The sequence below is a fragment of the Elaeis guineensis genome, chromosome 3, assembly GCF_000442705.2.
Source record: "Elaeis guineensis isolate ETL-2024a chromosome 3, EG11, whole genome shotgun sequence".
Taxonomy (NCBI): domain Eukaryota; kingdom Viridiplantae; phylum Streptophyta; class Magnoliopsida; order Arecales; family Arecaceae; genus Elaeis; species Elaeis guineensis.
Genome location: NC_025995.2, coordinates 120,815,233 through 120,841,788, shown reverse-complemented (window position 1 = coordinate 120,841,788; position 26,556 = coordinate 120,815,233). Strand labels below are relative to the sequence as shown.

The 26,556-nt window shown below is 38.0% G+C and overlaps 2 protein-coding genes across 2 annotated transcripts; one reads left to right on the top strand and one right to left on the bottom strand.

Annotated features, from left to right (window-relative positions):
* Positions 1–4,053: 4,053 nt before the first annotated feature.
* On the bottom strand, positions 4,054–5,554 carry LOC140856655 (probable F-box protein At4g22030). Its single transcript, XM_073254713.1, has one exon. The coding sequence runs from the start codon at positions 5,468–5,470 to the stop codon at positions 4,187–4,189; it is 1,284 nt and encodes a 427-aa protein (XP_073110814.1). The 5' UTR covers positions 5,471–5,554; the 3' UTR covers positions 4,054–4,186.
* Positions 5,555–17,029: 11,475 nt separating this feature from the next.
* LOC105040482 (mitochondrial carrier protein CoAc2) lies at positions 17,030–25,770 on the top strand. The gene is given in 8 exon segments (XM_010917029.4): positions 17,030–17,289; positions 19,468–19,553; positions 19,660–19,867; positions 20,151–20,277; positions 23,128–23,190; positions 23,193–23,311; positions 23,396–23,518; positions 25,422–25,770. Coding segments are annotated over 8 exon segments (1,035 nt in total). The 5' UTR covers positions 17,030–17,121; the 3' UTR covers positions 25,563–25,770.
* The last annotated feature ends 786 nt before the right edge of the window (positions 25,771–26,556 follow it).

Genomic DNA, 26,556 nt, shown 5'->3' with positions numbered 1-26,556 from the left:
ATTTGAGCTGATCTAATATTTCTTTGCGCTAGAATGGGTCTAATTAGTTTAAGGGTCTATCGTAAATTTATTTATATTTATCATATTTTTTTTGCTATTAAATTGAAGAGTTAAAATTTCTGGCTCGGATAATCTACTAGATTTTTTGTTCAACTTTCGTACATACTAATTCAAATGGATCAAATGACTGATGGTTTGGACACTAACTTGATTAAAAGTCATAGAAGCCGCGAGTGGTGTGAGCTAGAAGGAAGCCAAGATTGGTATCTTTCCAGTGGTGCGTGTAATGGCTCCCACGGCCCAAGATTCGAGAGTGGGGAGGTCTAGCGCATCGCCAAGAAAACAGCAAACCGACGGAGTGTGAAAGAAAGGGAGAACTTAAAACGTTGATAAAATCGAAGATAAGTGACAAAGTGATACGTACAATTTGATGGCCTAGTGGTCAATCAGGATTGTCCACAAATTAGTGAAACAGAATCATTTCTTTTTTTTTTATGACATTAAATGTTAGTTTGCACAATATCCACTTTCAAAAATATGCAAACAGATGAATCATGAAAGAAAAAGATCGAAATACCTTGAAATCTATGCAAAATGTGATCTAATGATTAATACTGCATGGAAAGATCAATCATTCTTTCATGTGAAAGATACAATCCATACTATTTCTATAAAATTCTATAAAAGATATAATTTATATATTACTAATAAATATTAAGGTATGTGATCTAATAGTATTTGTTTAATATTGCTTAAGAGAAAAAACTTCACAGCCAATGAAAATTGCTAAAAATGTCCACTCTTATTAATACCTACGTGGCTTCTCAATTTTAGTGATGTGGCTTGTTAAAAATGAAGGTCGAAAGATAACTAACTAGCAAATTAAACTCTATCATGCTTCAATATGCTATGGATCTTATTACAAGGTACCAACCGCCCCTTTCCACTAATATGCTTAGCTAAGGTCATATGAGTATGAGTATAGTTCTTTTGATGACTATATAGCTAATAATATTCAATTTGATGGAAGGCTGCTTAGATATCGCGTCTCAACATTATTGGCCTTCACTAATGGCAATATGTCATGCATAATATAAGACCTTTAAACCTATTAGCTAATTGGTTTTGATAAGACAATGTCTAATGATCTTGTTGACAAACCATAATAGTGTTTATTTCCACACAATTGCCAATGTTCAAGAAAAACTGCACATATTTTTGGACAACAATTTTTTCGATAAAAACAAAACATCTAGAAAATTAATATTATGACCTTAATTAACATTTTATCTGAATACCTTTTGAATTAAGCAACCAAGAATGATTTTGAAAAAAGGAGGGAATGACTACATAAATATTTGTATAATTTTTTTAGATTAAAAATGGTCAAAAAATTGTATTGAAGAATCATAAGGATTAATTGCAACATTAATTACTTAAGCTAGAATAAAATTATCCTATTTTAACTAGGCCTCTTTAAATAAAATAGACCCACATAAATATACAAATAGTATCTCTTGCTCAAGTGATGGTATATCCATTCATTTTTTCTAGTTTTCGTATAGCTAGGGCTAAAGTGATGTCACTTCCTATGGTCTGTGCTAGAAAGCTCCAAGTACCTTGGAGGATTGGGCAATTATTATAACCATATATAAAAGTGGAGAGGTGGATTATTTATAACCTCTCACCAAAGAGAGGAAAAGCACAACCAATGCATATTGACATGGATCCATTAACCGTGTGCTATCAATATAGAAGAATTGCAAAAGACCCTACAAAATACTACCGAAAGGCTAAAGCTATAGATTTATAGTTCTCTCATATACATAAAGTTACACACACACACACACACACACACACACAAAGAAGATCCATCTAACTTTTCTTTTCTTTTTTTTTTTTGTATTTTCACTTTTCATTTGAAATGGGAGATTCATATTAGCTAATATTGGATGATGTTGCTATCCTTAAATGAAAGTATGCTTCTATCTTGATCGATCTGATAATAAAAATATATAAAATACAACTGCACCCATAACAGATTTTTCTTACACAGTAATATTGAGGGCTAGGGGTATCATGGTCTCAAAAAAGTCCAAGATAGACATTTTTGGAAGACAAACCTAAAATAATTTTTAAAATATACAAGTAATTAAAATTTTTCTTGAAACATCAAAATCTTGTTTTAGGAGTAGTACTGAGTCCATACATGACACTATACATCCACCTATTTCATTCACTTTGCTCCGTTGACAGCGCTTGTATATTTTAGACCACCAAGAAATCGTTTGTAGTAGGGAATCTCAAACTCATGACTTTGTCCAAGGAGGAAAACGTATTAACTACAAGGCTAAATCTTGGTTGGTACCCTTACAAAAGTATTTGACGTTGCTTTCACCACCTTCTTCGCTAACCAGACACGAAAACTTCTCATTAAAATAATAAAAAAAAGAAGACACGAAACATTTTGTATTAAAAAAGAAAAAGAAGACATGAAACTCCTGTGTATTGCCATGCCATGTACCAACAAGATGACAACCCATTGAATCTATCAAATGATTTAAGGAGGTATTTGGTGTATTACATAAATAATGTTGCTATGGTAATGTGATTGCAGTGAGAATGTGATTAACTGATAAAATTACAGGAAATCTTATATTGTAATATTTGATATGTACAGTAATATTGTTGTAAAATTATAAAAAATTTTATATTACAGTATTTAGTATATAATTTAGATTATATAGAATATAAGCTATTTTTTTCAAAGTATCTCCATTCTTACTTATTGATTATTGTCATTTTTTAGATGGACAACTTAATTTCGGGACCAATCATTTTCTGTGACATCATGCATTATGTTTTCTTTTCTATTTTCATCAAATGAGACTATTCATAATTTATTTTGATTTATTTTGATGGTGGTATTTTGGTCCTAAAGTTATCTTGTTGAAAGATTGCAGGATTACAAAATTACATGTAATCACATGATCACCACCTTGTCTTAGACAATCGAATTATCTTTTTTTGAGATAATGTCGTATTATATATAATGCAGTATTATTTGTGAAAGTCACGAACAAACAATGTAATCTGATTATGTGTTGCAAAATTACATGTAATCATTTTAGAATTACATAGTACCAAATACTTCCTAAGTGATATTGCTATTTGTTCCTGCAGACCTATGAATAATTGATCCATCGTGGCATCATGGTAGTCATGTGTCAATGGTGGTTACCATTTTTTTTTTCAAAAAAAAAAAATCATTTCTTTGCTAAACAATGTAGACTAAATCTTAAGTTTAGTAAAAAAAGCTCGCTATTGAATTTGAGCTAATCTAAGATTTCTTTGCGCTAGAATGGGTCAAAGTTTAAGGGTCCATCGTAAACCCCTATGGATTAAGTTGCTAGTAAAGAGGCCAAGATCTTGAGGCAAAGTTCATTGGAAGAGCCACTGGAGAGCGACCATCCATCTCTGTGTTCCTGCTGCTTTCAACTTCAGATTTTTTTTTTTTTTCTTTTTCCTCCGGAGTTGTAGTTTGTGCTGGTTTTTGTTCTCTGATGCAACAAGGGCTAATGTTCTATAGACTGCAAGATCCTATGGACGCGTTGACTGCAAAAAAGGAAAAATATCCTAAAGTAAAGATGGGAGAAGAAATTGATTGGCTAAGCTGGATGTGAGACTCTGCATCTCCTTCAGATTGGATCTCTTGCATCTATCTTTTCTTCTAAATATCCTCTGATTCTACTAAAAGCACAAGTCACTTAAATAGATATATATTTATAACATTTTTAAATAGTAAAAATTAATGATAATATTAAATATATTTTTCACACATTCTTGTAGTCATTGTCAATGAAATTTGAACCATATACCAACCTTATATCAAATGCTTACTATTGAGACATGACTTGCACATTCCAAACAGTACATGATGATATAGACACCTTGAACATCAGTGCGTCATTAAGAGAGAGAAGAATTCCAGTTGGTTTAAAACATTTTCATTAAAGACACTTCGAATGTCTTGCATTAACATTTTACAACCAGAAAAATAGTCTCAAAAAAATTCTCATGACATTTTATAATTTGTATTTACACTTCGAACAATAATGTATCAAAAAAATGTGCTATGCTTTTACACACTAACCGAGCCTAATTAAGTGGGAAATACCAATTACGGTCAGAATAGCTTCCCAGCGAATTCTTTGAGATCTTCATCTTGTAAAGAGGAGGAAGAATAGGATGCAAAGTCTTTGAGCTCAGAGAGGCTTCTCCCAAGCTGCAAAGCCATCTTCATCCGAAACAACTCCCCATCCTCCCTCTTCTCCACCTCACTTTCCCTCAAGTTGGACTCGATTTCCTCTTGCAACCTCCGGTAGAAACCGCCGCAGTTGCGGAACAGCTCAAACACCATTCCCACCTGCCCGCCGTGCTCCACAGTATTCACGACTGCTGCAAGCGCTCCTCCGACAACCCCCACCAACACCGGCAGTGGGCTGTCAACAGGAGAACCTATCAACCCAGCCCCAATTGCAGCCATGCCGGCGAATAGAGGTCCGGAGATAGCCAAAGTTTTGTTAATGTTCAACACCAGCTTGCCCAATCTCACATACTGCTCCTCATCTTTCGTCTTTAGAACTCTATGAATTCCCAGCATCTCCTCTTCCAGTTCCTTGCTCCAACCGTTGCTCGCCATCCCATTAACGCATGCTTTCTTCGTTTCTTGCCCCCGTCTTTGAATTTTAGGCCACCAACGTGTAGGCTCCACGGTTTCTGGGAACTTCTCCAGCATCTCCGGAAGCAAAGGAAGTGGATAAGCCTTCTCGAGCGCGAGGACTTTCTCCAAAGCCTCCTCGATGTCCGATTCGGCAGGCTCTCGGAGCGCGAGGGTGTTGTGGATCGATCTTTCGAGCTGCTTCCACAGTCTGGTGGCATTCCTTTGCTCTTCAGCCAGCTGAGAAGGCTGGATCTTGTTGACGATCAGCATCATTCCGGTAGCTGCGGTGAACAAGACCACGGACGAGAGCTTGAAGGCTGAGAGATGTGGTGCTGCTTCTCCCACCGTGAGAGCCGCGGAGATGCCGGCCATGAGGGAAGCGGTTAAATTGATGGAGTTGATGGAGTGGAGGAAGAGGTGGTTCCAGTTGTTCCTCTGATCTCCAATGATGGCATGCATCTCAGCTCGGTCCGCTACGGCCTCAGCGATCGCCAGGAGCTTGGCTACCAGGCGATCATGATCTTTATCGGCTGTCATTGGTTGATGAGGTTGGGTGTAGCTACCGTCCGAATTAGTATGTTCTTTAAGGCCGAGTTCTTCCACTTTGAACAAAGCAGGGAGCTTTGGAAGGGAGACGGTCTTGGCTCCCAGAGGGGAGGGGACATGAAGACTGGCGCAGATCCTTCGTTGATTTGAGAAGGAAGAAGAAGACAGGAGATAGTTGCTACCTAATTGGAGAGTGGCCATGGTTATAGATCTTTGCAGCTAGATCTCTTTTGTGTGGGTTGTGGTGGTGGAGTGGCTTAGATATCTCTGTTGCTTTGAGGCTTGTTGAATTGCTAGCTGTGATGAGGGGTTGGGGTTGCCTATATATAGAGACGGTTGGGGAAGGAGGAGATGGGTGAGATTTTAACCTGGTATTGAAGTCGCAGTCTTGATTCTTGACCAGGCAACGTACGCCGTTTGAATTGGTTGAACCGAAGCAAGTGCTAACGTTGAAGGGGAAACCGTCAACGGCCTTGAACGGGTGAGACTTTTATGAGGGTTGATATGGTAAGCCTCACGCGTTGGGTCAGACGACCCAGACCCCTTCTCCTTCCGGTCCACCTCAGTCGACTCAGCTAACATTTTTTTTTTTTGGGTACAAAAAAGGGGGGAAAACCTTAAGAAGGAAAAAGAAAACTAAGAACGTAAAAAGAAAATATCAGTCCAATCAGTCATTACCAGCATACTAGTAATGAAGGGGAGAGAAGAGATAGCTCTTTTCCCGAATAATACAAAAAAAACTTTTTTATCAAAATATATTCAAACCAAACTTATTTACCAAAGTGATGTGAGAGGAAAAAACGCCATTTTGAATGGCGTTTTTTCCCCTGCCACGTCACCCCCCATTTCCACGGTGGCATCGTCCCAAAAAAAAAAAAAAAAAAGAAGAAACGCCATTCCAAATGGCGCTTTTAAAAACGCCATTTTGAATGGCGTTTTTAAAAACGCCATTCAAAATGGCGTTTTCCAATTTTTCCACCCAAAAATAAAGGAAAAAATCATGAAAAAATGAAAAATTATGTTTTTTAAAATTTGAAATTAGTAAATAAATTAAAAATTTTAATTTTGATTGAATTTTAAAATATAAAGATTTGAATTTGTAATTCATTAAAAAAATTAATTTAGATTTTTTATTTCAAATTTTTTTTAAAAGATGTCCAAAAAAATCTTAAGAAATTAAAAAAAAATTATCATAGAAAATAAAAAAAGAGAAAAAAATATGAAAGAAATAAAAATTTGAAATTAAATTGAAAAACATCATTCGAAATACTTGTCTTCAAAATTTTTAAGAAAATTAAAAATTATAAAATTTTTAAAAAATAAAAAAAAGAATTATAATGTAAAAATAAAAAAGAATAAAATTTTAAAGATAAATTGAAATTAAAATATTATTTCAAATTACTTTCTCAAATAAAAAATAATAAATTAAAAAAAGATTCAAAAAAATTTTAAAAATAGGCTAAAAAAATTTTATAAAAATAAAATAAGTCTTTAAAAACGCCATTTTGTAAATTGAACTTTAGAAAAAATAATAATTTTTTAATTAAAGAAAAAGAATACGTAATAGAATGCTAAAAAGAAAAAAATGGAAGAGAAATGAAATTATAATTTCAAATGATAACTATTTTAAAATAAATAAAAAAAAGAATCATAGGAAAATAAAAAAATAACAATAAAATAAGAATTATAATTATAAATTTTAAAGAAATTTAATTTTAATTTAAATTAAAAATTATCATTTAAATTATTATTTTCATTATTTCATTTAATTTATTTATTAAAAGATTACAAATACATAATATAAAAAATTATAAGAAAAGTAGATTTATATTTTTTAGTCGACCCCATGAATCGACTCATGGCTAAAAGAGTTTAACGGCACGCAAAATTTTTGACTGCGACACTCTGTGAGTCGATCCCTTGACTTTCTTTCTGGTAATTTTTATTTTTTAAATTTTTTAAATAGAGGAAGAGAGAGGAAGAGGGAGAGAGGAGGCAGCTCACCGTCGTGCTGTCGGAGAGACGCCGGAGTAGGGAGAAAGAAGAAGAGGGAGAAGGAGAGAAGAAGGGGGGAAAGGAGAAAACGCCGTTTCCTTTGCGTGCCGTTAAACTCTTTTAGCCATGAGTCGATTCATGGGGTCGACTAAAAAATATAAATCTACTTTTCTTACAATTTTTTATATTATGTATTTGTAATCTATTAATAAATAAATTAAATTAAAAAATGAAAATAATAATTTAAATGATAATTTTTAATTTAAATTAAAATTAAATTTTTTTAAAATTTATAATTATAATTCTTATTTTATTGTTATTTTTTTATTTTCCTATGATACTTTTTTTTATTTATTTTAAAATAGTTATCATTTTAAATTATAATTTCATTTTTCTTCCATTTTTTTCTTTTTAGCATTCTATTACGTATTCTTTTTCTTTAATTAAAAAATTATTATTTTTTCTAAAGTTCAATTTACAAAATTTTTTTTCCACATTTTTACACTGGATTTATTTTTTGATCAAAATTTAATTCAAATTAAATTTTCCTCCCTTTTTTTTCTTTATTTAAAATATTTTTTAAATAATAATATTTAAATTAATTTAGTTATTTAAAATATTATTTTTAATTTTAATTACAATTTTAATTCTTATTTCTTAAAATTAAAAATTATAAACTTTGTTCTTCAATTACAATTACAATTTCTATTTTTTTCAATTCTTTATATTTTTATAAAAATTTTTTAACCTATTTTTAAAAATTTTTTGAATCTTTTTCTCTTTTTTTATTTTCTATGATAATTTTTTTTGAATTTCTTAAGATTTTTTTGGACATCTTTTTAAAAAAATTTGAAATAAAAAATCTAAATTAATTTTTTTAATGAATTACAAATTCAAATCTTTATATTTTAAAATTCAATCAAAATTTAAATTTTTTATTTATTCACTAATTTCAAATTTTTAAAAAAAAAATTTTCCATTTTCCCACGATTTTTTCTTTTATTTTTGGGTGGAAAAATTGGAAAACGCCATTTTGAAAACGCCATTCAAAATGGCGTTTTTAAAAGCGCCATTTGGAATGGCGATTTTTTCTTTTATTTTTGGGTAGAAAAATTGGAAAACGCCATTTTGAAAACGCCATTCCAAATGGCGTTTCTTCCTTTCTTTTTTTTTTTTGGGACGATGCCACCGTGGAAATGGGGGGTGACGTGGCAGGGGAAAAAACGCCATTCAAAATGGCGTTTTTCCCTCTCACATCAGTTTGGTAAATAAGTTTGGTTTGAATATATTTTGGTAAAAAAGTTTTTTTTTCGTATTATTTGGGAAAAGAACTCAGAGAAGAGAGGGACAGGAAGAACCCATCCGAGGGCCACCCAGCTAAACTGTCAGCCGGTTGGTTGGTCTCCCGGTAAACATGTGAGATCTGAAATGAGTCCAAAGAGGCCGTGCAAAAAGTGAGATCAACCAGTAGGGGGTGGATAGAGGGGAGGGCATTAGTCTGCATGAAGCTCCTGGGATGTACTACACCTAGATTAGAACGTGTTACCAATAAATACAAAGAGCTAGAAAAAGAGTTGTACAAAAATGAACATAAGAATGTAAATATGAAGAAGAATTCGGCTTTGCAATGGAAGGTACAAAAGGGCGGTGTCAAGTGTAAGCGATGTTACCCATGGTATTGGACAATGTCAGGAGTTTCACAACTATAATGAATCTCAATAAGTTGAATGTATATTTTTGAAGAAAACTATTGTGCTCGAGATTATCTAAGTTAATGAATCTGAATTGGTTGAATAGATATTATTGGACGGAACTATTGTACCCGAGACTAGCTAAGCTAATGAATCTGAATTGGTTGAATAGATATTATTGGATAGAACTATTGTACCCGAGACTAGCTAAGCTAATGAATTTGAGTAGGTTGAATAGATAATTTTGTACGAAACTATTGTACTTGAGATTAAATAAGCTAATGAATCTGAATAGGTTGAATAGATATTTTTGGACGAAACTATTGTACTTAAGACTAAATAAGCTAATGAATCTAAATAAGTTGAATAAATATTTTTGGATGAAACTATTAGACTTAAGACTAACTAAACTAATGAATCTAGATAAGTTGAATAAAAGTTTTTGTAGTTTTAATGGGGCTAGAAGTAGAGTGACGTCACTACTTGTGATTTGTGCCGGAAAGCTTCAAGTACCTTGGAGGATTGGGCAATTGTTATACCATATATAAAGGTGTAGAGGTAGATTATTTGTAACTATTGTCACAAATCTCTGGATCAAGATCATTTGTTTGATTGGGCAAGAGGCGGTCAATCGGGATTGAACTAGAGAGTAGTGCCTTCCTTCGATGATGATATGAAAGAAAATCTACTAGTTGAAAATTGTCTAATTGGAGATTCTCTAGTGCTTAAGTTAGTCTGAGTAAAGAATATAGAGTGATTCTTCATTTCCTAACTTATCTAAAAGTCTCTTCTCTCCTCTTCATACAAAGGGGCGATCACTAATCGTTATCTGAATTTTTGAAATTTACTCATGGTATCTAGTAACGGACTCGGATCATATGCGCCCATATCAAGCATGACCATCTTGAGCGGCCATTACAAATGTAGGGGCAAAAATATTGAACAACGTGCACACAAGTAGAGGACACAGTCCAGACCACGTGGAGTCCAATCAGGCCAAATCTTTCTTGAGGATGCTAGTCGATAAAAATCAAATCACGATAATCGATTGATCTCATCGGTATGGTGCCGAGGTGGCTCCTCGGATAGCTACTAAGGTTAGAAAATTGGAAGAAACCACAACAATAATCTCTTACCAAAGAAAGAAAAGGATCAATCACAATTAGATGGATATGGATCCATTACTTGTGTGCTATTGATGTGGAAAAATTGCAAAAAAACATCTTTGGAAGACTGAGGCTATAGATTTGTGGTTCTCTTATATATATAAAGTTATAAATTTCAAAGAAAATCTATTTAACCTTTTTTTCATTTTTATTTTTCTGTTGGAATGAGCCATTCATGCTAGATAATATTGGATCATGTCGCTGCCGTCAAATGAAGGTATGCTTCTAGCTTAGTCAATCTGATAATAAAAATATACAAAATACAACTTGATTCACCTGTAAAAAAAATTTCTCACAGAGTAATATTGAGGGATGGGTAGAATTGTTTTGCAAAGTCCAAGATAGACATTTTTGGAAGACAAACTTGTTATGATTTTGTTAAAAATACAAATAATTAAAATTTTTATGAAAACATCAAAATTTTTTGCTTCAGCAGTAATACGGAGTCCAGATATGATACGACGCATCCACATACTCTATTCACTTTGCTCCTTTCATGACACTGACATATTTTAGGTCATCAAAAAATTATTAGAATTTGATGTCTCGAGATTTGATCCACATTGAGCCCATAGCGAGATCCATGATGAAAAACGGAGTCCAACGAGATCAAGATCATCCTAAACAGAGTTCGGACGGAGAAGATACACACGATTGAAGTCGGCATGGAATCTGGAGTGGTGGAGGACCGACGGCGGCCGGCGGTGGACCGGCGGCGGCCGGCGGTGGGCCGGCGGAGAAGCGGCGGTGCGGCTGCGCACAGCCCAGGCATGGCAGCATGCGGGTCGAGCACACAGGGTGCGGCCCAGGCCCACGTGCACCCATGGGAGCCCGTTGCCCTGTCCATCATGGATCGGACGGTGCACAGCCCACTGCGTGGATCGCATGGGCGTTTCTCATATATTTCTTGTAGTCCGCGGTATTGTTCTGTGGACCAGTGCACGATCGAAGGGCGTGGGATGATTCTGATTTGGATCCAACGGTCCAGGGCCTTTATACGAGTATTATTAGGAGTCCTAATCACATTCTAAGTCAGTTTTAAGCCTTTAAAAGGCTGATCGTGGGAACAGAAAGCTGTGTGGTGGCCTGGTGGTCTCGCGGCATATTTTTCTTCAGCGAAAATAGTAAACCCATGAAGAGAGATAGGCACGAGGATGCTGAGAAGAGAAAGAGCAGGAAGCTCTTGGACAGCGGACAGCGGTCACTTCAGGGGTTCAGAGGGATCTTTCTAGAGAGAGCTATTGTGAGGGAGAACTTCCTGTGAGGAAAAAATTGGGTGTATGAGGGTTGATGGTGAGATCTCCTCTTATAATATTTTTTTTCTCATAATGAAGTTTGCATGCCTCGTAGAGGCGAGCTCTGTTTTGGCTGATCCACGTATTTTGATTGTTTCTATTTTATTTCTTCTTTCTTCCTGCTGCATCGTGCGGTATTGAAAAGATCTTAGGAGGTGGTGTCCTGGCCAGACATCTACCCAACAAGTGGTATTAGAGCGAGGTGGTATAAAAACGTAGATTGCAGCGATGGTGAGCAAGACTGAAGATGGAGAAGACAAGATCAATCAAGTTGGAGATCAACAAGTTTGATGGAAAGAATAATTTCTCTTTGTGACAGGCAAAGGTGAAGAACGTGCTCATCCAACAAGGATTGATTGATGCACTCTTGTGCGATGAGAAGCCGACCACCATAGAGGTGCAGGATTGGAAACGGCTATAGATGCAGACGGTGAGTACCATCCACATGTATCTAACGGATGAGGTGGTGATCCATGTGCTTAGCGAGATTTCTCCGACGGTGCTGTAGTCGAAGCTCGAGAAATTGTACATGACGAAATCTCTCACCAACACTCTTTTTCTCTGGAGACAGTTCTACCAGCTGCGAATGACTGAGGGACAAAACGTGCAGGAGCATCTCAGCCACTTCCAGAAGATCCTCACCAACCTCCTCAACGTTGGTGAGAATGTTGAGGAGAAGACTAGGATGCTGGTTTTGCTAGCGTTGCTTCCCCCTTTGTATGAGTCTTTGGTGATTGCTCTTCTAGTAGGGAAGAGCACCATCAAGATGGACGAAGTCATCGCGGTAATACTCCAGAACAAAGTTCTCAGGAGGGAGAACCCGGCTTCGAGCTCAGGTGGTGGTAGCTCAGCTTTGGTGGTTTCTGGAGGAGCAGGAGGCTGTAGACGGAGCGACAAGAGATCGCGACGAGGGCGATCCAAGTCCAGGATGAGGGACTTGAGCAAAACTAGGTGTTACCGGGTGTGACGAGTTGGAGCATCTGGCCAGAGATTGCTCTCAACTCAAAGATCGGATGATGGCTACTGTAGCGATGGCCAGTAGCTATTCAGAGGAAGATGTCTTGGAGATATCTGACGAAGTATCTACTTCTTCCCAGAAGTGAATTTTAGATTCTGCATGTACCCATCATGTATGTTGCAGAGAGGAGCAGTTTGATTCTCTGAAAAACGATGAGGGTACTGTTTATCTGCCGAATGGATTGAGCTGTGCGATCAGAGGTATCGGGACGTCAGCTGCAGGACGCATGATGGTGCAGTGAGGAGATTGGGGGAGATCCGATACATATCCGATTTCAGATAGAATCTTATCTCACCGAGCATACTGAATTCGAGAGGCTACAGGATGGTAACTAGTGGAGGAATTCTAAAGGTGCTACACGACGATAGGATTGTTCTAGAGGGAAAGAATGGGAGGAGAGGACATTATTATCTAGCGGGAAGTCCAGTGTGAGGTGGAGCTTCAAGAGCCAGGTAGAGTCCAAAATGAGGTGGAGCTCCCGGTGGAGGTGGATCGGGCACGAGACAGGAGACTCGGGAGGATGAGAAGCGACATCGCAAGGTGAGATTCCTATTGCTGCAGGATGATGCCCCGAGTAGGTCTCAGGTCAGGGAGAGCACAGTATACGATGGAGATGGGATCAAACAGTCTGGCTCGACTCTCATGTTTGTCCATCTATAATCAGCAGATGATTGCCTCAGGACATGGTGGCAAGGAGATCCAGAAGCTCTCAGAGTTAGAAGGAGACCGAATATCGAGTCGAGATAAAGATTGTTAGGATTTGATACCTCAAGATTTGATTCACATTGAGCCCACAGCGAGATTTGCGATGAAAAATGGAGTCCAACGAGACAATATCACCTTAAGCGGAGTTCGGACGGAGAAGATACGCGTGATTAAAATCGGCACGAAATTCGAAGAGGTGGAGGACCGCCAGCGGCCGACGGCGGGTCGATGGAGTGGCGGCGGTGCGGCCGCATGAGGCCCAGGAGCGACAGCGTGCAGGTCGGGCACGCAGGGTGCGGCCCGATGCATGGCCCAGGCCCAAGCGCGTGGGGCGCGGCCCAGGCCCACGCACGCCTCTAGAACCTATTGCCCGATCTACCGTGGATCGGATGGTGCACAGCTCACCGCGTGGACCGCGTGGGCATTTTTCACATATTTCTCATGGTCTACGATACTGTTCCATGGACCGATGCACGATCGGATAGTATGGGTTGATTCTGGTTTCGATCCATTGGTCCAGGGCCTTTATATGAGTGTTATTAGGAGTCCTAATCGCATTCTAAGTCGGTTTTAAGCCTTTAAAAGGCTGGTCCTGGGAACAAAAAGCTGTGTGGTGGCCTGGTGGTCTCACGGCGTGGTTTTCTTCAGCAGAAACAGTGAACCCGTGAAGAGAGAGAGGCACGAGGACGCTGAGAGAAAAAGGAGCAAGAGGCTTCTGGATAGCGGACAGTGGTCACTTCAGAGGTTCAAGTGGATCTTTCTAGAGAGAGTTTTTGTGAGGGAGAACTTTCTGTGAGGGAGAAATTGAGTGTACGAGGGTTGATGGTGAGATCTCCTCTTGTAATATTTCTTTTTCTCATAGTGAAATTTGCATGCCTCATGGAGGCGAGCTTTTTTTTGGTTGATCTACGTATTTTGATTGTTTCTGTTTTATTTCTTCTTTCTTCCTGCTGCATCGCGTGATATTGAAAAGGTCATGAAAGATGATATCCTAGCCAGATATTCATCCAACAGAAATCGTATACGGTGAATCTCAAAAGCACGATCTTGTCCAAAGAGGAGCAGGTATCAAGTACATGGTTAAATCTTGGTTGGTACAAGACCACTTAAATATAGCAAAGGATAAGTACCAATCTCAACGAAGTCACAAAAATGGAGCTAAAGTATTTGATGTTTCACCACCTTCTCCGCTAACCAGACATGATACTCTTTCATAAAATATGATAATAAAAAGAAAAGACACGAAGCTCGGATGGTCGCCATGCCTTGCACCAACAACCCTTTGAATCTATCTAATGATCCAAGTGAGATTGCTATTGTTTTCCGAGGACCTATGAACAATTGATCGATCATGCTGTCACGGTAGTTACCTGTCAATTGTGGTTACCATTTTGTTTTTTTTAGGAAGAAAATAGCACCGTTCTCTGCTGAAAAAAATAGACTAAATCTTGAGTTCAGTGAAAAAAGCCCATTACCAGATTTAAACTGATCAAAGAATTCTTTGTGATAGAATGGGGGTCAAAGTCTCAGCGTCTAGCGTAAACCTCCCATGGCTTCAGTTGCTAGTAAAGAGCCTGAGATCTTGAGGCAAAGTTCATGGGAAGAGCCAGCCTGACAAATGGAATGTTTTTTTTTTTTTGGTTGAAAACAGGAGCAATAGCTTCATTAAAAGCACAGGTAGCAAGTTACACGATGAAAGGTTGCATCGAGCTACAGAGGATACATACTAGCACCCTGTGGTAACCAAACCAAAAACCAACAAACCTCCCGAGGGTATTGTAAAAGACACTCAAACCAACCTATGTAGCGTAAGCAAATTACGTAAAAATAGAGGAACTTGAACAAAATAGCATCTATTGAACATAAGCCCATATAAGCCAATCCTGAACAGTGAAATGAGGCAATAATGAACTGGCTGCTGACAGCAAGGTAGATGATGAACTGTGAGGCCCATTTGCAGTACGCTGAATAAGGAATCATACAGCAGAGAAGCAGTTGCAGTGATGAAGCTTGGATACCAACAGTACGATATTGGAGATGCTGAGAATATGAAGCCAGAAAGCCCAGAAAAAGTAAAAAGGATGAAAAGGAAGAAACCATAATTGCATTATAGGCTTAATAGATGTTGTAAAGCCACCGTGAGAATTAGAGAACAGAAATTTGAAGCGAGGCCATTAAAGACAACTTCAACATTTGTAACATGATAACCTTGCTGATGAATCTAGAAAAATCCGATTGGTAATGTCGCGTCTTGAATCCATCACCTAGGTTGATTGTGTGACACGGCCGCATGAACCTTAAATTAAAATCCTACAGATCATACATGCAATAATAAACAAGTTCACAAGAATATCAAAAGAATTATAAAATTTCAATCATATATCTGAGCTTCGACAGTGAAAATGGTTGGAAATTAAGAACGAATAAATTGGAAAAAAAAAACCCAAAAAAGAGAAAACATAGCTCAAGTTTTTCAAAAAACCATTCAGAACTCGAAGGGCTTAAAAAGTAGGAGAGGAGGGTCAATATAAAGATCCAGGAATCTTACTTGGCTTCCAGGGATGTTCTGACCGCAGCCATAATGGCGATGGAGAACGATGTTTGGGAAGAAATTGAGGAAGATGCGGTGGCTAACTCTGATAAAGGGTAGGGATCATTGGTGAGGGGATTGAAGGAGAGGTGGAAGGCTCTAAATTGAAATTAGAAGGATGTTAGAATCTGTCTTGATATTGGATTCTATTTGTCCGATAGACTCGGTGAGGAGACTTCAATCGGGACTCGGGAGTCCCTTTCTCTCATCGCATACACTTTATTTTTTTTTTGGGACCAATTTCTTATGTTTAGGCTGGTCAAGTAGATCAGACCCAGATTTCTATTAGCTCAATTGGACCGGTTATCACAGTAATAAAATGCACAAAGAACTGCAATGGCAATGGGCTCTTACAGTTCCCATTATTTTTGTGTTAGTGGAATCTTGGAAATAAATTTTCAAATGGATTTTGAACGTCCCAAGTTTTCCAGGTTGCATGATCGGCACCTTCCTAATTTCCTCTGCCACTTCTTTCTTCGTTCTCTTCAGAAGATATATCACATGAATACGATATGATTGCAATATCCGAGCGTCCAAATAATCTTAGATACCAGCGTAACAACAAATAATCCATGTTATAGTATAAACAGCCAGACACGGTTGAGGCTAACATACCAGTAGTCTTCGTGTCTAACAGGCTGCCGTGTAGGAATGGGCTTGTGTCACAAGAGTGGATCATATCAGACTCTATATGACCCAACTCAATGACGACAACTCAACTGGCCCTGGGCCAGATTAGGCATAATAGGCCTGCGTTAGGTCATGGTCCAAACTCAAAAACCTGACGCAGTTGGGCTACGTTCGTATTTATATTTTGGCACGAGTCAAAACATAACCATCTTTTATTGGGTTATGCTGGCATTCGGTGGGATAAACTCGTGCGTGCAGCTACCGTCGCGGGGCATTTCCTAACCGGCAGGCGGCGGTTCCTTGGAATCGATTGCTTCCACCGCGTCGAGTCGTGCGATTCTTTCCATCATCCAACGCGGTCGCGACACAAAAGGAGCAATGCAATCTCATCTACTCCCGTTTCCCGCGCGATAAACGTGGGACTTAGAGATTCGTGTGATCGTTATGATGCGTTCAAGGTACGCTGCGAGAATATTAAAGCTCACGCGTAATCTGGATATCCAAAATGTATATAAATGTTGTACCGTTTGAAGGACCTAAACCGTACTCTGTCGCCTCCTCGCCCTTTTCCGATTTGGGGTCCCGTGTTCTCGTCCGCCTCCCTCGCAAAATTCCAATAATGCCCCCGCGTCGGCACCTTTTCTTGGTCTCCCCGTCCGCCTTCCTGCTCGGACCGGAGACTCCTCTTTCTTGTTTCCCATCTTCCCCCTCTTCTTTCTCTTCTTATATGACTCCGTCCGCGGTCCTCCGAGCTCGCAAGCGATGACGGAGGAGGAGAGGGGAAGAGAAGAGGGGAGTGGAGGGGCGCTCCAAGGCCTCATCGAGGGCTCGATGCCCCTTGTCGTCAAGGAGCTCGTCGCCGGTGGAATCGCTGGAGGGATCGCCAAGACCGCCGTTGCCCCGCTCGAGCGCGTCAAGATCTTGTTCCAGGTACTTACTTAAGAAAACATATGAATGCCACTCGATTGCTTTTTTCCCATCTTCTTGGAATTTGCACCCGAAGCGTTCTTTGAGTTTTTCATCTGGGTAATAGTTATTTTTTTTTAGATTTTTGTTTTCTTGAAAGCAAGTCATATCCTTTCTTTCTGTTCTCTTTTATGTTGGGCAATGTCGAGGTGGACTGGTTGTTATGGTTAGGGAAGTTGATTCTCCTTCTGATAAAGGGGCATTGGGAACTGTACTGGTTTCACAAGGGTTTCGGATTTAAATGGTTCTGTTTGAATTTTTTTAAATTTGTCTCGAAAATGATTAATACCACATAAAGACACGATCTTTTTGAGTATAGAGATGAATTCGTCTATGCCGAACAGTTTCTTGGTTGAATCTGGTGGGATGGGGAATGAGAGGTGAGCTTGTAATGGGGTATTTGGGGATAATTGCACGGAAAGGAAATAGTTTTAGATAACAAATAAATGAAAACCATTGTGGCGATACTTTGTTTTCTTGATAACTGATTTTACTTCTGGGTTTAGGGGTTTGATCCTTTTGCATTATCATGTGATGGTCTAACTTGGATGACAGATGTCTTTCTTCTTTTTGCAACAATGTGGACTTTTGATTGGCTGAAAATTGATAATATCTTGAATTTTCTGCTTTGGGTTGTCTGAATAATATTGCCGATATTAGACAAAAGTTAGGAGAATTTAGTTCCATTTAATCAAGATGAAGTGATTGAAAGTATACACAAATTCAAATCAGTGGCATGATAACCACTGTATTTGAGTTACCGTTGCAAGAATGCACCCTTCGTATCCCAAAAAAAAGAAAAAGAAAAAGAAAAGAAAGGAAGAAAGAAATACACTCCTGACAACTCATGTGTGGTGCCGAATGAAATTTTCAGTTACAGCTGTACGTCCAGGGTAAAACTTGAAGGGTTCATTCAAGAAAGTGTATTGCGGGCATTAGGGTTCCAAACATCAAGTCTGAAATGTTGCCACTGTTAAGGTACCAAGCTTGAAAATAGACTAGGAAGAGTTTTCGCATCACAGATAATGTGAGAACTATCAGTCAAGTTGAATGAATCACCTTCAAGCATGTTGTCAGTACCATGAAAGTAGAGAAATCTTGCAATATCTTCAACAACCTGCATTATGTAAACTAATCAAGTAATTTTGCCAATTCCATTAAATATGTGCCTAACAACATTGAAACCATGTTCTGAGAATCCTGGTTTGGACTAAAGTCAAACAACGAGTTTAGACTCTAACTAGAAGCCTCTTCCTTGTATGGTTTTACATAAAAAATTGTGTTTTTTCTATACAACAAAAAGTTAGGTAACATCACATGGCTCAAAACTCAAATGGCAGCCTGAAAAATCACATTACTAGGACATCAAATAAATACTAAAACCAGCTACACCATTCTGCCCCGTACCGGACAGTATGGGGCATATTGTACCATATCGATATGCCGACCACCCTATACCAATGCAGATGTACCGTGCTATACCGCATATCGATACTATAGTAAAATTTCATCGATACGATGTCTGGTACCAAAATGGCGAATCTTGACTGAAATTAAATGTAACAAAAATAAGAAAAAGAAAAGAAGAAGATATTCTGTACTTATACTCTGTATCCCTCCCTCAATCAATTGATTATGTTTGATCCTTGATAGTGGGATCCTATCCATTCTGTTATTCCATTTTTCACTCTTGATGTGCATATGCTTACAGTTAGCATCATGAATCTCGATTAGTGTAGAAGTCTTGCATTGTAACTAAACATCTTAACATATATATATATATATATATATATATATATATATAGGAATATAACTGTTGCTTACATGGGCTTGTTGGTCTCACTACCAAAATGATGTTAGTGAAGGAATGGGATTAGGTTTGACTGCTAGCCAAAGAAATGAAGCTGTGTAGGTTGTTTTGTGTTTGATTGACATTAGATTATTTTATGCGATTGATATACACCAACTGAACATGGTCTTAATGAGAAGTTGGATGGGTAGGAAAAGAATGTGGTATATGGTTTGTTTGTTATGCACAGATCTGTTTTAATACTTTAGTGGGAACGTCACTTCCATTTTTTTGTCTTAAATCATTCAGTTTATATATTAGTGAAGAAATGTATGTTTATTGTGAACTGCCAGACCAAACGACCAGATTTTCAGAATGTAGGATTGTTGGGATCTTTTAGGAGGATTGTACAGACAGAAGGTTTATTAGGATTTTACAGGTCTGTTTTAATTTCCAAGTTCAGCTACTTTTTAGCAATCTGGTTTTACCTACTTTTTGTCTGAATGATCTGTTTATTGTCTGATGTTCATCATTTTACTCCCCAGAGGAAATGGTGCCAGTGTTGCTCGGATTGTACCTTATGCAGCTTTGCATTATATGGCTTATGAGCAATATCGTCGATGGATCATACTTGGTTTTCCTGATATTGGAAGAGGGCCTGTTCTTGATCTTGTATCGGGGTCGCTCGCTGGGGGAACTGCAGTTGTTTGCACTTATCCTCTCGATTTGGTTCGTACCAAATTGGCTTATCAGGTGAACATCATTAGACTCCTTTATCATTCCATTTTTGTGATTTAGCTCATCTCTTTCTGCCTCTTTTTCCATCTGTGGGTTTTGGATCCCTCAGATATGGAAATGTTTGTCTTGGTTCTTCTTGCCAATACAAAATAATCTACCATCTCTTGGAAGTAATTCTACATCCCTGGATCTTCTACTGATAAATAATAACTACCTCACATACTTCTATCTGATTTTCAATTTTGTTGTGTGGATATGTTCTCATCTGGAATTAGTTTATCTGGAATTTGATTTGCAGGTTGTTGGACCATCAAGGGGCAAGTTCAGAGGACTATCTCATTCCGAACTGGTTTATGAAGGAATTCTTGATTGCGTTTTCAAGACCTACAGAAAAAATGGATTGAGAGGCCTTTATCGGGGTGTAGGTATGTACTCATTTTTATCTCCTTTTTCATTTTAAATTCATTTTAGTTTTCTTACACATCAATCACTATATTGGCAGCAAACTTGTAAAAGTCATCTCTCAAGTACTGACACCAGTGAGGATAGACTATCAACAGTAGCACACTTGGCCTCTTGCATTTTTAAAAGTTTTGAGAATAGACTATCAACAGCACACTCGACCTCTTGCATTTTGAAAGGTTTTTTTTTCAATTTATGAGGCTTCCATCAAAGTCAGTTAAAACCAAGACTGACTTGTTTTTTTTTTTTTTTTAAAATCTCTTTGAGAAGACAAATTCAGAATTTATTGTTGGATTCTAGTGTTGAATCATTTGGTTGTAAAAGTAAATCATTTTAATCTATAGAGGAGGTTACTTATGTGGCACCATCCTCACTAATATCTATATGCATAAATATTAGTTTGGTTTTTGACTGTTCCATGAAGGATTCAGAATGATTTTTTTTCCCTATCGGAGGGGTTGGAGGTAAGGCTGCAAATGGGTCAGGTTGACTTGTGACCCGACCCAATCTGACCTGCGTAGACCTAATCCAAACCGTTTTAAAGGACCCGTGCATCCAGGTTGGGTTCTAAAATTGGATCCATTCTACTTTCTAGGTTGGGTCTGGATTTATTGAATTTTGATCCGATTCGACCCGACCCGATCCATAGAGACTTTTGGGTTGATTTGGATCTTGAGATAAATTATCCGATCGGACCGACCTAAACCCAATTCAAGATGCGGCCATGATTACCTTCTTTGGTTTCGTTCTCCTCTGTTTATTGAAGTTCAAAGCTCTGCTTCTTTTTATTTTTCTTATTTCTTCGTTTGTTTTCATAATTACAATCCTTCGGTTCTTTGAAAGATGGTCCTTTTAAACTCATATATTCGCTGCTCTATCAACCTCATTTAAGGTTTTGAATATATGTCAAAAAGAAGTACGATGGAAGTAGAATTAGAATATTTATTCATCTAACATTACAGAAGTGATAGAAGCAGACTAATTTAAAATGGATAAATTAGAACTCCCTGACTTCCTCCTACCTTCATTCGTCCAGACTTTACACACAAGTTAGAAAAGAACCAAGATTCTATTGATCAAATATTGTTGGTTGTCATAACTAGCTTTTCAAATTATGTGAAACATCTTGGTAGTCATTTTTATATGTTGTCATTAGTTGGGTCTTGGTACTCATTTTAGCTTCATAGACTTCATTAGAAACATCAACAAGAATAAGAACATAAGTAGAAATAGATATGGGTTAAGAGAAAGCAATAGATTTAGTACTACTTGACAATCTGAAAATTGATACATAAATCAACAATAAAGAGTACATACTGAAGAAAAATAAGTTCTCAGACAGTGTTGCCAGTGCCATGACAGTCCTTATTTGTTGCTTATTGATCTTGTTATTTATAATCCAGATCGGAACCGACCTGGATCCAGACCTAAACCGAATTTGTATTTTATGAATTGAGGTCGGGTTATATATAGAACCGATCCGAATGATCCGTTGGATCAAGAAATTTGATCATGGATCCGATCCGACCCAACCCGATCTTCTATTGGGCTAGTTTTGGGTCTAATATTCAGACTCGATCAAGAAATCGGGTCGGATGGGGTCACTCATGATCCGATCTGACCCAACTCATTTGCATCCCTAGTTGGAGGTCTATGGGTGGGAGGGAGATTTCATTTGTAAACTGGGGCAGAGAAAAAAGAAGGATGATATGGGCAGTGAGGAGCTGAACAAAATGAACTGTGCTTAGCCAACCCCAACTATTTTGGGATTAAGCTTTGTCGAGTCGAGTCGAGGAAATAAATTGTGCTTTTCTTAGAAGCCACTATGATGCTTTCTTTTATTTTTTATCTTTGGTTGGGATGTGGAGGAGTTTTATGTTATTTCTGGTTGAGTTAACATGCATGCTCTTGGAAGACATTTGTAAGGGAAGTCAAGCTTTGCGGTTGAGGTCTGGTTGGGGTGATAAGACAAGGAACCAAATCTAAAGATTATAAAGCAATTGAATTGGGGAGAGGAGTGGGCCTTTATTTCCTTACGCTAAATGGCATGCTTTGTAATCCAATTGTGCAGGTCAGAGATTTGATGGATGAAGGATTGGAGGGAACTTGGGCTACAGTAATTCACAATTTGGTGGATGAGGTATTCGAGGTTGATCCTTTTTTCCAATTTGGAAGAAGGATTGTAAATAAAACAAGAATATAGGATGTAAAGGGGTCGTGATGAGTTAAAACTTATATGATGTGACTCTGCAAGGAACTATTCTGCTCTGTTTTGAGTGTGCTTTTGTGCGTGTATATTATCTCTATTTATTTGTTACAAAATGAAATTTTAAAACTCTTATTTGAGAACATTCTTTAGTGAATAAATCTTCTAGAGTTAAACAGACTGTACATATACATAATATCAAGAGTCTAAAAGTATCTATCTATAGAATTGAGCTACAAATCTTTTTAATAGGATTTGAGCCCAAATCCTTGTATCTAAACTACATGATGGGCCATCAACATTGAGAGTTCAAATTGTTTGTAAATATGATGGTTGTTTACAGACATAGAGTTTCGTGGTGTTGAACTTTTATACAATCCAGCACCTTTCCATCTCTTGCCAATTTATTGTTGACTTTTATTGAACAGGACATAAAAAATCTATGGATGGAAGAATTGGTTTGTTATCCATGCACACTAAGTGAAGATGATTTGCATAGCCATTTTTGTTGACATGATATGTTTTAGGGGAATTGTGATTAAACCGTTCACCCCTTTCTTTTGGGCAACTTATTGCTTGGTACACTAACAGATAACTCCATGATCAGGTCCAACATTATATGGAATCTTCCCTTATTCTGGTCTTAAGTTCTACTTCTATGAGGAGATGAAGAACATGTACCTGAACAGCACAAAAAGGACATCACTGTGAAGCTTGCATGTGGATCTGTTGCTGGTTTATTGGGTCAGACAATAACCTATCCTCTTGATGTTGTTAGGCGACAAATGCAGGTATCTTGCCCTTGCTATGTTGATTGCTAATTGCAGAAAAAAAAATTGGAACAAGAAGGGTATAAAGAGAAGCACTTTCGTTAGGTACAAGCACTCTCAACATCTAACCATGGAATGGATAAGGGAACGCTTGAAAGCCTTGTTACAATCGTTCAAAATCAAGGCTGGAGGCAACTTTTTTCGGGACTAAGTATAAATTATTTGAAGGTGAGTCATCCTTAACTATTTCACTTAAATAAGGTATACATTCTCTATGACTGTCAGGTTTTTCAAATCGCTCGCTTTATTGTCGTTTTAAGACTTCCACTCTTAAACCATTAAGTTTTGACTCCATCATGGTCAGCACAAGTAATACAACATTTAGACCATCGCTATTGTCCCTCTTGGTGCTCTTACTGTTGTCAAATCCCTCTTGGATGGGCAGAAGAATGACTACCCTGTCAATTTTAGTTATCCTAGTTATCCAATTTTTCGGCAGCTTATCAACAAGTTTGCCTTCACATAACTGTCATTGTAGTAGCATATGGCCTAGTATAGGATGGGCCCGGGCCTATCTAAACCATGCCCAATCCAACTTAGGGCCTGCTTGGATGGTTGGGCCCAAATCCTACGGGATTCGTGGCCCAAGCATAAAAAAAAAATAAACTACAAGCAGGTCAGGCCATTTGTTTATAAGTATCCAGATCTACTTTTTGAATGGGCTAGCCCGAATCCTATAAGGAGAAAAAAATAGCCTTAGCAGGTCATTTTTTCCTTCCTATGGGATCTGGGCTAGCCCACTCAAAAATGATCCTAGATATTTATAAATATAGAGCCTAGCCTACTTATAATCTAATATTTTTTAGGGTTGGGTCATAAATTTTATAGAATTTTGGGTCCAATTATCTAAACAGGCCCTCAGGGATTTTCCTTTTTAGACTGAGCTGGGCACAAATTGGGCCAGCATTCATTTTCCCAGGCAGAGATTGTCTGCGATTGCTCAGATTGTACTTTTGGGCTGAAAATGCCATCGCATTTTTCCAGTTGGGTCTGGGCCTCTTGGGTCCGGCTCATTCCATTAACTTCCCTAATGGTGAGAAAAGTCACTCAACTTCCCTAATGGAAAGTCACTAGATACTTTCTTCTACCGTTTGTCCTCAAGTGCTACCATATTTATCATAGGATTATCTAAAAGTGTAGGGCCTATTTGGGAAATCCAATAGGATTGGGCTGATTTTCCATTGGATTCATGGAGTGGATAATCTATTTGAGTAGTCTCATATTAATTCCATACCTCTCCAGCCCAAATCTTGCGCGAGGAAAAAAAAAGACCCATAGATCTCTCTTCCTTTTTTAAAACAAAATTTACTATAGGCCAACAGGCCCACAGATAGGACTTAGGCTAAGATTAGGACAGGCCCTTAGAAGAATATAGGCTGGACATGCCAACAGATCAGATTTTTGTAGGAAATCCAATCCAATCCAATCTTACTGGATTTCCTGCTTGGATAATTCTGTGCAATCCAATAGGATTCACAAAAATACAAGCCAGGCAAGACCCATTTCATAGTATTCACAAGAATTTTTCAGAGTGGGATGGCTTGAATCCCATAGGGAGAAAAAATTATCTCACTAGGTCTTTTTTTTCCATCCTATGGGAATAGAGTGAAGGAGGTCCGGTTGACATGGTTTGGACTAGACCTCATTCTATAATATTCATAATCTATGCAATAGTTTAGACCATATGTGGTGGATATGTCATGCCCGAATTTGCAGCTCAATTTTATAGGAATATCCAAACATGTCTTAAGGGCATGTTTAGACAATCCGGCAAAATTGGACTGAATTTCTTACTGGATTTGTAGATCAGGCCATTCATTTAAATGTGGGATTTGGATAGGCTCTTAAAAATACAGTTGGCATGGGCCAGCAGACCCAATTCATGCAGGAATATTCAAACATGCATGCCTTTATACGAACAGCGGGATTTTTTTATGATTATATGTATAGAATCCATTCTATCTTATGCCTTTTCTTCCGGTCTTTACGTTCGTTGTTCTAGCAGCATAAGGATACATATGTGTGTGTGTGTGTGTGTGTGTTATTTTTTATTTTTATTTTTTTTCTCCAGGTCGTCCCATCTGTGGCAATTGGGTTTACAGTTTATGATGTGATGAAGTCCTGGCTTAAAGTTCCATCCCGAGATGAAGCAGCCATTCCGGTGGTGACAGAAGAAAGCAGCCGCCATCCAGCGTCCCTTCGCTCTGGATGATCAATTTTTTGACGCATTTGTCCCCGACTCTTATCCAACTGCTGCTTTTAGGGCAGTTTACCATTCATTCTATATGTACAGATTGTTTTCGTATTCTGTCTCTAATATTTGTTGGGTGCTCTTTTTCAACCAGAGCATGCATCCTGTACTAATAGCTGATAATAATCCAACAATAAGCTCAACCAGCTGAAATGGTGGGCAGCGGCAATTTTCAGATGTTACTGGAAGAGTGACAGTTGATGCATTAGGGCTCCTGGTTCATATAATTGGCCAGGATAAGCTAATATCTCATCAATTAAAATTAAATTATACTGAATCACAGTCACATATGTATTCTTATCTTATCTTTTCTTTTCTTCTTTCAAGTAATTGATGGATGTACGGCAGGTAGATAAATGAGCAAGTGAAAAAAAAAAGTACAGGAAAAAAGAACAGGAAGTAGATAATGCAATCAGAACATTCAATTTTCAAATTAATTCAATTTGAACTCGATCTGACTATGAATTTCATCCGGCTGTCACGATGGAATTGTCATGTAATATCTCGTGTGTGGCAGAAGGGGATAATACTTATTATCACATGATAATTTCATCGTTGGCAATCGACAGAATTCATAGCTCGCATTCGGATTGAATCAGCCATTAATCTCCGTTGGGAGTACGAGGAGACGGAGATCTCCATCTTTAGCTCGAGCTCTTCACCTTCATCCTTGTGTGGGAGCAGAGCTCAGAAGAGCACCGCCCCAAGCGGCCTTGATTTTCTTGTTGGTGATCTTGGACACAAACTTAACCTTCACAACAGTAGGTAACGTCTCCTAGTTGAGCACTTTGAAGTACTCGGATTTGGTGTTGTCGATCATGGGGGTAGAGCTTATGGCTTCCTTGACATCGTCTATGACGGACGATCAAGGGCAGTTGATGCTGATGGTGGGGTAATTGAACTTGTTGCGGAGGAAGGCAGTGGAAATAGCACATGCCAATCTTGCCGAGTGTAC